Below are 12,894 nucleotides of genomic sequence, written 5' to 3' on the forward strand. Positions count from 1 at the left end.
TGATGGTCTCATTGTATGGGTGACGAACCCAAGAAAAATGATGGTCTCATTGTATGGGTGACCTACCCAAGGGGAAGAATTCTTAGTAAACTCCATGCTTTTCTAAGAAATAGTTTCAATACGAGGTCCCTTCTAGCGACCTTCCTTGATGAATGTCGAAGTACGAGATCCTTTCTGGTGATCTCAAATAACTTGGAATCCCATCGGGCAATTCCTTTTACCAAAGCTAAAACATGAAGTTCCTTCTGGCGACCTTCATCGAAATACAAGATCCCTTCTGGCGATCTCCTTTATCCAAACAACTTGGAATCCCATCTGGCGATTCCTTTTATACAAAAGCTGAAATTTAAGGTCCCTTCTGGCGACCTCCATCGAAATACGAGATCCCTTCTGGCGATCTCAACAACTTGGAATCCCATTTGGCGATTCCTTTTTACCGAATGCTATCGATGTCGTTCTTCCTGCTGGCATGGTTTGAAAACCATTATCTTCTCTTCTTGTTGTTCTAGAATCAACTCAATGATTCTTTCTTCGTCCATAATCTTGTTGGAATGCGCTAAAATCTCCTTCTGTAACGATCCAAAAAAAACATACATGCAATGATTTATGATTAGATGCAATGCATGCATTCGTACCTGGTTTTGAAACATAGGCCCCATCCTCTTCTTCTAGTTCATGAGACTCCCTCTTAACATGAACTTTACTTTTGAAGTCGTATGTTGAATTCATCTCTCGTGTTGCCTATCATATTCTTGGAGAAGAAGTCTTTGACTTTCTTCAAGTAGTCCTTTTCTCAAAATGTATGACTTGTATTTGCCTCTTTGTCATGCTTTTGTCAAATGCTTTAGCTTGGTTTTCAAATCTATGGGCTTCCAACCAATTTTAAAATCACATAAAACTTTTCATGAAATATCTTTTATTGCCCCCAGTGTGGGGTGTGATCCTATTCCATGTTTTTATAAAGAAGAAAATCATTTCGGCTCAAATGGGACCACCAACGATATACTCTTTAGAGAGTGAAGGGATAATGAAATTTTCTCATTTCAAAATGCACATTGTTAGGATTGATAAACTCTGTTTTATCTTGAAAGAAACTTACAGGTGATTGATCAACTCATTATGCTATCCAAAGGCAGGGTGGTACTTCAGGGTTACCTTTGGTTTGTTTTCTTAAATTTCATCTTTAACCGTTTTATGATACATTCCTTGTAATCACTCTACCTTGTTTAAAAAGTGCATGATCTTGTCATTTATTTAAAGAAAAGATAGGCTCAAAGACAAACACAAAATCTAGCTGACATCATGAGCCTTGATTGTCAACTAGAGAAAATAAAAGCAAACCAAAAGCAATGACAAAAGCATGCTAAGGCAAATAAAGTTGTTTTACATTTTGAAAACTACGAGAAGTTCTTGGGTCAACCCGTTCTGGAAAGTCAACCGAGGCAATGCTTCATCTTCCTTCCCCACTTGCGTTTCCTTGTCTTCTCCTTCGATCTCGCCTTCTTCATTATTGACGATTCTTGACCAAGGTTTTCCAACCCTTTATCCCCTATTACTTTTGTCACGACCAGGCAATGGATTTGAATTGATATTGGGTGTGTCTTCGAACGACACCCATCCTATCTTGATGAGCTTCAACAACATGTTCTTGAAAGCGTAGCACGTTTCAAGACAATGTCCGGGAATACCAGCATGGTACTCGCAAGTCAACTCGGGCTTATACCAGATGGGGAATGGTGGTTGTAGTGGTAATGTAGGGATAGGAGCTATTTGTCCAATGCTTAGTAGTTTGGCATACATTTCCTTCAAAGGCATGGGTAATGGCGGTAGTTGTTCTGAGATGTACCTTGTATTTGGTCTTTGGTAGTTGTTTTGGTTGTTTGACTGGTTATTTGCTCGATTAGAGGAAAATGGTTTGTTAAAGTTTATGTGGGCAACATGAGAGGTAGGTATTTGTGGGTTGAGTGAATCCACTATATTGCCCTTGGACCCACCTTCAAAGTCGTAAATGTGACCTTCCATTTTTCTTCCAATAAAACCCTTCGCCTCCAATGGCTCAACTATACGTCCAGCTTTAATTCCTTGCTCTATTCTTTCAGTTATGCGTACCGCATCGTAGAAATGCTGAGATGAGCTACCCATTAGGTGCTCATAATATGGTGCTTTAAAGGTATTGGCAAACAAGGTCACCATCTCCGTTTCTATCAAAGGGGGTTGGACATGCATTGCCTCATCTCTCCACCTTTGCGCATAGGCCCTTACCGACTCTTGGCTCCTTTTCTCCATTGACATTAGACTTGTTCGATCAGGAGCGATTTCCATGTTAAACTTGTACTGTTTAAGGAAAGCCTCCACCAAGTCTCTCCAGCTCCTGATCCTGACACTGTCTAACCTCATGTACCAGCTCAAAGCGGATCCTGCTAGGCTATCTTGAAAGAAATAGATTAGCAATTTATCATCATGGATTACTTCTGCCATTTTGTTGCAGTAGGATCGAAGGTGAGTGTTTGGGCATTCCAAACCAGTATACTTAATGAACTCTGGTATCCTAAAATCTTTTGGCACCACGATGTTTGGTACTAAACATACTTCGGCTGCTCGCATAGGGTCAAACCAATCATTACCCTCAATTGCCCGTAATCTTTCTTCCAAAGCAGACAGCTTGTCTTGGTCCATCAAACCGGGAGACCTATTATCCGGGATTCCCTCCGCTGTTAAGTCCACAGTGACTGGAGCATGAGTTGGCTGGATAGGGGCGACAGGCACAAAATGTTGTTCATTGGCCGAGTTTGCCCCCTGGTTTTGAGATGCTTGAGGGATGTGAGCTGCTGGCGCTCCTTCAGGCTGTTGTGCTGATGTTCCCTCCCCATTCTTAGCTCTTAAAAGCTGCTCGAGTAAGTCGGTTAGTCGAGAAACTTCATTTTTTACGGACTCCAACTCGGTCTGATAATGTGACTCTAAGTGAGCTCTTTCTTCGTTCTCCATTCTCGATCTAGACCGGGTGTTGTGAACTTTGGATGTGGGACCTATGTTTCACGATCTGTTGTGCATATGATGAATTAAAAACAAATGCGTGATGAAAATATGATGCTCGTGCAAATGTATATCTAAAAGTCGATTCATGACTTTCGTAATCCTTTAGGCAAGATTTCGGCTTAAAAACCTGGATTGATGAATTATTAATCATGATGCAAATGAACGTAAGATAGATATCCTAAGGACAAGTTCTATTTATTAGGTGAGAATGGGTAGGTTTTCTATCTGGTCTTTAAAAGGGTCTCATATCTGCCCAGTGACGTTCTTCGTAAAGACAGTATGGGGGCGTTGCAAGGAACGGTTAAAGTACGTATACCCACCATTACCAAGCAGGCACTCAGATATGAGTTGAGTGTTTCACGCATCTGAACCCTGACCAATAGTCATAGGGCAGATCGCTAATCCCCCTCCTAGCTTAAAGCTTGTGTGTGCTTCTCAAAATCAAAGCATGTGATGCATGAGACAGTTCTATATAATGCATGAACAATGTGTAAAAATATTTAAAGCATATACGCATGAGACAGTTCTATATTTAACAATAAACACACGAAAACAAAAACAAATCAGACAAAAACAAAGCTTAGTCCACAAGGTCCCCAGCGGAGTCGCCATTCTGTCGCACGTCACCCGCACGTCGCGGCGAAGATTCCACTTCAATCTAAATGTGATGTGTGTCCCTATTTATCTATCTTTATTTGGCCAATATGAGGGATAAGAAAATCTAGTCTTTTATTGGTGGAAGATGGAATGGGAGTCGCCACCTAGTATTTTGGTCACTAGGAACCCTAACTGGTCTCAGAGATTGGGTACGGGGACTGGTTGCGTAAAGGGAAGGTATTAGCACCCCAAATACGCCATACCTAAGGTAAGCTGCATTGTTCATTTGTCTGATAAAATTCAAGGTCTCGTTGTGTTTCCTAGTTGTTGGTCCGTCTATGGTTCAAGAAAAGTCCTCCTCAATAAGGAGGTCCTTATCTTATCGGGTAAAACCTAACCGTTCTAACATCTATATAAAAACTATATTTTTAACATCAGGAATATGTTTTACGTATAAATTCATAATCCCAGATACTAAAAGAAGACAAAAAGATTTTTTTAGAATTTTTGAAATATTGGCCTAGTTCTCATGGCTTTAATAAACTGGTTATTAAAGCCGAAATGCATGTTAATACATATATTGTTTTTGAAATTTCCTTTGTTGTGTGAAAATATGATGTTATAATATTTATATATATATATTGGAGAGACTAGGCCGTATGCATGAAAACAAAACATTTTTTCTAAAAACTTGACAAAAACCAGGTATTTTAATACCGGATTTGTATCTTTACAGTATAAAAATACAAACCGATATTGATCAGAATACAGTAATAAAATTATAGAAAATCACATATTTTTTGGAATAATTTTTGAAGAATTTTTGTTCGAACGGGCCAGACCCGGCCCAAAAGGAAACTGGGCCGAAATCAGCCCAAAATGAATTGGGCCTACTTTCTACAGGGCTGGACTCAGCCCAGCCCAAAACCAACATGGCTGGTACTGTTCACGGTACAGTAATCGGGTTACTGTGCAGGTGAACAGTACCTGTTAATTAATTAGCCGGTTACTGTGCACACAGTAACCGGGGTAATTATTTTCTGGCTTGCAGAACGTGCACAGTGCACGTTCTGCATGCAAGACGATGAACAGTAAACAGAGATAAGGGTCAGAGGGCTGACCTGTGGTGGCTCTGAAGGCGGTGCTGCTGGTGGTTGCTGACCGGAGGATGGCCGGGAGGGTGGTCGGTGGCTGGGGAGCCCGATGACAGCAGCTGTTCTTTCTTCTTCTTCCCTGTGCAGAGGTGCCCACCTCTGGTTTTTTTTTCCTTTTCACGTCTGCTTTTATTCTACTCTCTGTCACTGTCTTTGTTTCATCTCCCTTGTCCCAAAGTCTTCTCTCCTTCTGGTCCGTTTTACTCCAGTTTCTCTCCTCTCTTTCTCCTCTGTTCGCCCCTGTTTTGTCTTCTCCTTCTGTTGCTGATGGTGTTTTCTGCTGTCAACAATGTTCTTCCTTCTCTGCAACGTCTTCGTGGAGGTGCTGGTGGCAGGGCATGACTGCGGCTGCTCCTCCTCCTGGTGTTGTTTCTGCTGCTGGGATGGAGGAGAAAATGAGGTCGGTCTGGGGCTCCGTTGACAGAGAAGGCTGTTTCGGGTGCAGGGAAGAAATGGTCGAGAGAGGGGAATGGCCAGGAGGGGGACTGTTTTTGGGTGCTCTCTCTCTTTCTCGTTCCAAAAACACGCCTCCCCTTTTAGTTTTCCAGCCCCCTCCCGTTCAACAAAACTCTCCTCGTTTTAAACTTCTTCCTCTCTCCGTTTCAAAAAGTTTTTCCCCCCTCTCTCTCTGCTGTGTTGGGTGCTATTTATAGAGCAAGTGGGTGTGGCTTTTGCTGTTGCGCATGGGAGCGGGTCTCGCGGCGGCTGGTCGGCCATTGGGTGCTACTGTCGAGGTTCGGCTCCAACGGCATGGAGCGCGGCGGGTAGAGGAACAGTGTCAAAACGACACTGTTCAAATTCTTTTTTTTTTTTTATTATTATTATTATTATATATTTTTTTATTTGTGGGGACCCAAAAATGGGTTACAACAGTGATTACGAGGGAAAAGCTTAATCTGAAATGGGTTTAATAAGAAATCATATTAAATCTCTGGGCAATAAGAGAAAAGAGAGGAGAAAATGATGGTTAATTTTTTTTTTTATTTGATGCTAAAGTTGTAATCTTATTATTGTAATGTTTTTCAGTCATTAAATGAAATATAATGACAAACCTATAAATAATTCAAAAAAATTTGTCGACTTCTTTTTTTAGGGGATGTAAAGTGTTATAAAGCAATTAAAGTTTAGGATATAAAATATAGTTTTTCAAAACACATAGGTAAAACAAAAAATAAAATACAAAAAAATATAGTTTCTTGAATTCTCTCCAAATGCTTCTAAGAATAGCAAAGATTTTGAGAATAAGTATAAATGGCTCTCATTGCACTTGTTTTACTATACATATATATATTGCACACTATCTCCAGACACCCACATTTATCCTATTTGACTTTTGTTCAAACCCAATCTGTTGGTCGTTCTTCATTTCTTAAATGCTCCTCAACTTATTGTAATAAAGTATCTGGGACTATTACTTGGTTCTTATATCTTCCACCTACTGAGTACTCTTTCTAAGCTAAATACATACCCTCTCTAACTTGTAAAAACAAGCATCTTTCCATATCTTGTTCAAGTCCAAAATTCTGATTCTGATTCCGATTTCAATTCCAATTCCCAAGGAGAATTGACTAACAAACACATCACCAATTATGAGGACCAGCTTCTGCGCCAACCTATAAAAATAGAGACCATGAACTAGCAAATCAATTCAAATATTTTTCAAACATCCTTCACAATCAAACAAACACAACCAATCGAGCAACAACCCAGCCTTGAACTAGCTATAAATACTTATCGAACCAACAAATTTCGACTAGCCACTCTAATATTAGCGAACACATCACCAAACCATCAAACCCTAACCAGCCACTCTAGCCTAAAACCTCCATTTAAACCTCGGCCAACCTGAACCAACACAGCTTAATCGAACATCTTCAGCTCTTTCTAACAATATAACATATTTTAAAAAACAATAGATTAGCTTTTATTTGGGTTTAGAAATTGCATTAGTCATGCAAAAAGAGAGAAATTATAGAGAAATTAAAGAAATTTTCTGATATTTTGTTTGTTAGTATTTCAAACACACACACACACACACACACTACTCTAACAATGCTTTAAAAACAATTATGTGCATGATGAAAGTAAACTAATCAATCTTATTTAAAAAATAATAATTGCTATTCCTATAGCTAATCATTCAAAGACAAGGATTCATTTCCTAGAACTGAAGCAAGTAGAATAAATTAAAAAGGTATGCATCATAATCAATAATCACGACCAAAGTTGTTATAATCGCGAATTGACTCGTAAAATCATATAATTTACGAGTCAATATATGTTAACATCTAAAATCGCTTTAAAAACTCAAAAATTGATAAAATTGGATTAAAATCCGGTGAAATCGAATAAAAATGCGAGTTTAGAATCGTTTTTACGATTTCAACAAAAAAAACATATACTGCGGTATATGTTTTCTCCAGGCTCCAGCCCTCCATAGTCCACATCAGCATTAGCCACACACACATACAATATTTACCTTAATCTCTTTCTCTCAGTCTCAGCCATTAACCAGCCACCATGAGATCGACGGTTTCCTCTTCATCAACAACGACAAGAATCTTCTTTTTTTCCCATCGTTAAAGACTTTCTCTTCAGTTTTCATCAACAACGTTATTTTTTTCCATCATCAACAGCATCCTCTTCAGTCTTCACTCTTCATCAACAACGCTCTCCTTTTCAGTCGTCATCAACGGCTTCCTCTTCAGTCTTCATCAATAATGCTCTCCTTTTTTTCCATCATCAACGGCTTCCTCTTCACTTTAAGTTGTTCTATTTATAATGTCTATTGAGTCTAAAAGTGAAAATGTGATATTCCCCTGTATAGATGCTGATTTTTTCAATCCTGATTGCCCATGATTTTGAATAACAATTTTTCCCATTATAATGTTTTGCTTGATGGAATGATTAGTATGATGATTTTGAAGTTTGCTTTGGACAGTTCTCACACACTTTTGCATGCTGGGACATGCTCTGTGGTGTTCCATATCTATATTTTTGTTATTTTTTCTTCTTAGTAGGGGTTGCTTAACCTGTATTTCTGCTATAGCATCTTAAATGAACCCTGGTGAATTTCTGCCTACCTTGTATTATTAATTACACATATGATTGGTGTTGTAATGAATGCTGGTGTGCGAAGGTGTTGTTGAGTTCGTTCCAATAATTCTACTTCTTTGCAAGTCTTTTCCCTTATTGATATGTTTTTTTTTTAAAAAAAAACTAAAAAAAATTGATTGATCATAGCTAAGATTAATTATATTTGTTGTTGGAAGCGAGCTAGTATCATCTCTATGTTACTATGCATATTTCTTTGGAAAGCATGTTCTCCATAAGGGTAATGCTTAATTGCTTATGTTGAATTTTTCTTGCTGGAAAGGGATTTTTAGCCCCGACTCCCTTTTTGCAGTTGATGGTGTTTCTGTCTTATTTTTAGTCGATGCTTGGGATGTTGGAAAGAGATTGCATTTTCTCAATTTTCTTGTGGTCTTGGATAGCTTTGCCTAAGCTGTGTTTGTATTAATTACAATTTGGTTCTAAAAATCATGTTTGAATTGATTACAGGGCTTATTTAAATTGATTCTTAAATTACTGAACACATGGCATCTGGAAAAAATTCCTCTGGTAATAGGCTTGATGTGGGATGGCAACATGATATAGATATTGATAAGAATTTAAGAAAAGTTAAGTGCAAGAATTGTCAAAAAATTATCAAAGGAGGCATTTTCCGTTTCAAACATCATTTGGCTTGCAACTATGTATTTTTTTTATTTGAACCATGTATTTTAAGGTGCTTGAATTATATATGGAAAAAAAATTTCTTGTGATTTTACGATTTTACAATCTGAGTTTATATTGCATTTTTCGTGTCGTGTTAAAAATGTGTTTTGGACAACCTTGCTCACGGCTACTAGTGATATAGAGGTGAAAAAGATTACAATTAGTAATTAGTTAAACCCTAGCTACTAATTAGTAAATACAGTCCAAGTTAGGAGATACTAATATATAAAATTGAAGATTAACCTTAAGAGAAGTCAAGGGAGATGAGGAGGTGGGTTTGGTTTGGCTACCATGAAGAAAGATGGGGAGAAGTTGCTTAGAGTCGCGAGAGATGGAACAATGAGAACGAGAAAGAGAAGTCAGAAAGAGATGGGGAGATGAGTTTGGTTTAGCTATTATGAAGTGAGATGAAGAGAAGTTGCTTATAATCTAGAAAGATGGAAAAACGAGAAAAAGAAGTCATAGGAAGATAGGGAGGTAGGTTTGGTTTGGCTACTATGAAATGAGATGGAGAGAAGTTGCTTGTAGTCGAGAGAGATGGAAGAATAAGAACGAGAGAGATGCTTTGGTTTCTCTGATTGTGATTGTGATTGTAGTTAGTGGCTATTTGGTGAAATGAGAGGAATTATTTTAGGGTTAAGTTAATTGGTAAGGATTTAAAATTTATATTTTTTTTAAACAAAAGATATTAGGTTTTTTTTATAAGATCCGGTTTAGTTTAATGATTTTATTTTTTTGAAACCAAATCAAACCAAGTCTATATATATATATATATATGATTTTTAAAATTCATTTAATCAGTTTTTTCTTTTAATTCAAAATTTTTTATTTTTTTATTTTTTTTACACCCCCGTGGATGGAAATATTTCGCAGTCTTATTAGAAGTGGCAAAGCGTATGTGTGAGTGAGAAAGAAGTGAAGAAGTTTGTTGTGAAAAGAAGAGACAGAGGAAGAAGCAAGTAAAAATGGCGGCGAGAGGAGGAGCTTTGCTGAAGTACCTGAGAGTGAGTGTAAAGGCCTCACCTACTACTAGAAACCCTAACAACAACGGCCTCTTCGGTCTCTCCTTCAATACCATCTGCCGCCGTTTCTCCGAGGAAGTTAGAGGCACCTTTCTTGACAAATCCGAGGTCTCCGATCGAGTTGTCAATGTTGTCAAGAACTTCCAGAAAGTCGATCCTTCCAAGGTAATTAATAAGCTTCTTCTTTTCTTTTTTGTACAAAATCAGATTTAATGCTGACTACTTTTCTTTTCTGGGTATTTAAATCTGTTATACCGTTGATTAAAATAAACCTACAAATTAATGATTTGTTGGTCAAATAAATTGAAACCTTCATTTTTGTTCTTCTGGGTGTAGGGTTTTAGCTTTTTTGGGTAAATTTTAATCATTATTGCAACTTGAATGAAATGAAGAAGAAGAAGAAGAAGAAGAAGTGGGTGTAATTTTGTGACTGTTCATGTTGTTAATCCAATTTCTTTTAGGAAACAAACAAAATGGAAGTTTGATTTATTTGTGTTGTGACTTCTGAGAAGCTGAATTTGTTATGCTCATTTTTTATGACTTCTAAGTCATTGCTCTACTGCTGGCATTTTGAATTCTAGTAGTGTTTCTCACCGGGCTTTGGAAAGTTTTGATTATATGGTTTATCTCAAAGTTCGCAATGTGAAGTGAAAGTAAATATAGTTGGATTTACTTTGGAGAGTAAAATCTGTATGGAGGACTTGTAGGCTTAATTAAAATGGTGTTTGATGATTAGTACATCTTGCTAAGTTGAAGACAAAGATATAAATTTGTATTCTATAAATGTTCATTCTATTTTTCATGTGTAATCATTGAGTTGATCAGGGCAATCAATGCTGCCTTCGATTGAATTTTTGGCACTCTAGATTAAATGCATGTTTAACAAAGTACGTTGGATAGACATTGTGGCCTGGTTTTTGAACATTGAGGTAGTAGGGTCTTCTGATCTTCAATCTTCAAAATTATGTGATAAAAAGTCATGTTACAGTGTTTTTGAATCAGTCTACTCTCAAGGAGAAAGTTTATCGGAAAAATATAATGGCATGAAGGTTATTAGCCCAAAACAGAGTACAGAGTTAGATCATTACTTGCCACTGTTTCCAATCTTTCCGTTTGATTTTTGCACCATGATGTGGATTCATCCTTGCTCTCTTTTCCACTTTTTTACATCAAATCGCTTGTAGGACTCTGTAATATGATTCGTAGTGCAGTTGGTCATAATCACTCATTCTCAGTCCTAATGATTGTATCAGAATCGAAGTGTTGGTCCCCTGAAAATTCCTGATTTATCAATGGTTTCCAGCTTATACATTGAATTCTTACACCAAATGATCTCTGTTCTGAGATTTAGATTGCATTGTTTTCTACATCATTGCTAGTGAAAATTTTGCTATGTTAAAGGTTTTGATAGCATAGCAATATCTCATGTTCATTCATTACAACTGGAACTTTGTTTGTTGGATGGATGTGATGAATCTTTATAGTATGTTTGATGCCCTAGAATGTGTTGAATTGGTTTGTAGTAGTGCTTGGAGGTTGCATGTCTAATTTAGGAATTTGAGTTGTTATGGAGACTTTATGCAGATATGTTTCTGCTCAAACATGGGCTCGTTGTTTGGATTTCCTATCCCCAGCTATTTCACCCCATTTCCACTGGTTTGTTAGGTCAGTGAGTTTGTTGCCAGGATAGATGAGTTCCTGGCGTGGAAATTTGTTTAGTTTGCTGAAGAGGTTTCATTCATTTTTAGCAATTATTTTACCTCATTTCCCTATGGTGGAATACAGCCTTGAGAATTTGAATGAAAAATGTAATGCTTTTCTTAGCATATAGTATTTGGTGTATTTCAACATTTCTTTCTGATGAATCTGTACTCTGTAGGCACTTGTAAGTTCTCATTAGATACTTGCTTTCAATGCTTGTCTTATCTCATCTAAAAAAAGGGAAAGATTGCATAGATTCATTATACTGTCCTCTATGCATATCTGATTTCGGTTGATATTTATTTTTTGCCTTTTCAGGTTACACCTGATGCCCATTTCCAGAATGATCTTGGGTTAGATAGTTTAGACACTGTTGAGATTGTGATGGCCCTTGAAGAAGAGTTTAAGTTTGAGATCCCAGATAATGAAGCAGACAAGATCAGTACCGTCAGTCTTGCCATTGACTTCATATCTTCTCACCCTCAAGCAAAGTAGGGGAAGTGCGAACCTGCTGTCTTTACTTCCTTCTTTTTCTACAAGGATTAGCTGCATGAGTAAAATCTCGTATTTTGGTACCTATTTTTCCTTTGAAAACATGTTTGATATGTCTGTCGATTCATCCATCCTGAATTATGGTTGAAGAGGATTGTTTCAGTATTTGTGACTTGAATGCTTGCTCATCCAGTTGAAGGGACTTGTAATGTTCTAATGAACCAAACTACTGGTTGACACAAGTTGTTCACGTCTATCTGATATCTTTAATAAAAAAAAAAAAATTAGAGGTCATTTCCCATCTAGGTGCTTGGAAATTACTAATGAAATGCTCCCTGTGATTGGGAAAATATGGAACTAGGTTTTTGGGGCAATTAACCATAAAGATGGTTGGTACAAGTGGTAGTCAGCGTGGATTTGGACAGAAGAAGTCAGTAATTAGGCCATATTGATGCAAGTGCTGAAATGGAATCGAAATCATGGTTCGGTATTTTATCCTCGTGAAATAATTGATGCGCCATTAAAGCTGTGAAACTGTCACAGGAAGTGTTAAATAGTTTATTGAAAAGGTTTCTGTTATCCTTTCTTATAAGCGATTGAAGGGGTTTGGTTGTTCACCGAAGCTCCGTTTCGTGTTTTATGGCACATTGGTAAAACCTAGAATCCAACATCTACGAGGACGGTAGCTCAACATTTTCCAACGCCTTCTTATTGCTATTGCAAGACCAAGCTCCAAAGGCTTGTTTGCTGGTGTGGATGCGGGTGCGAAACATTGAGGTTTAGGTTTTACTAGAATCACGGCAGCTACCACGTGATTATATATAACACCGTGATTACACTGAATTTCAACACCTTCCAACATGCAAATGGAATGTAACGAAGAACAAATACAAACACTGACAGAAAAAAAAAACATGTATGCCATGTAAAGCTCGTGTCTAGTAGCAGAAATTGCAGATTGCAATAACAAGCAATGAATGGTGATGAAAAACACGGTGGCTGCCAGGAAAACTGCAACTTTACCCAACACTTTGGATGTCCTCGGAAACTTGGTGGGGTTGATAAAATGTGAAACAAAGAGGCAAGAAAAGAGAATTGCAACAAGAATAGAGAGT

General features: G+C 37.6%; 1 protein-coding gene across 1 annotated transcript; it reads left to right on the plus strand.

Moving 5' to 3' along the window:
• Nucleotides 1-9,445: 9,445 nt before the first annotated feature.
• LOC7493915 (acyl carrier protein 2, mitochondrial) lies at nt 9,446-12,073 on the plus strand. The gene is made up of 2 exons (XM_002319224.4): nt 9,446-9,751; nt 11,606-12,073. The coding sequence occupies exons 1-2, from the start codon at nt 9,530-9,532 to the stop codon at nt 11,780-11,782; spliced, it is 399 nt and encodes a 132-aa protein (XP_002319260.2). The 5' UTR covers nt 9,446-9,529; the 3' UTR covers nt 11,783-12,073.
• The last annotated feature ends 821 nt before the right edge of the window (nt 12,074-12,894 follow it).

The sequence above is a fragment of the Populus trichocarpa genome, chromosome 13 (genome assembly GCF_000002775.5).
Source record: "Populus trichocarpa isolate Nisqually-1 chromosome 13, P.trichocarpa_v4.1, whole genome shotgun sequence".
NCBI classification, from domain to species: Eukaryota; Viridiplantae; Streptophyta; class Magnoliopsida; order Malpighiales; family Salicaceae; genus Populus; species Populus trichocarpa.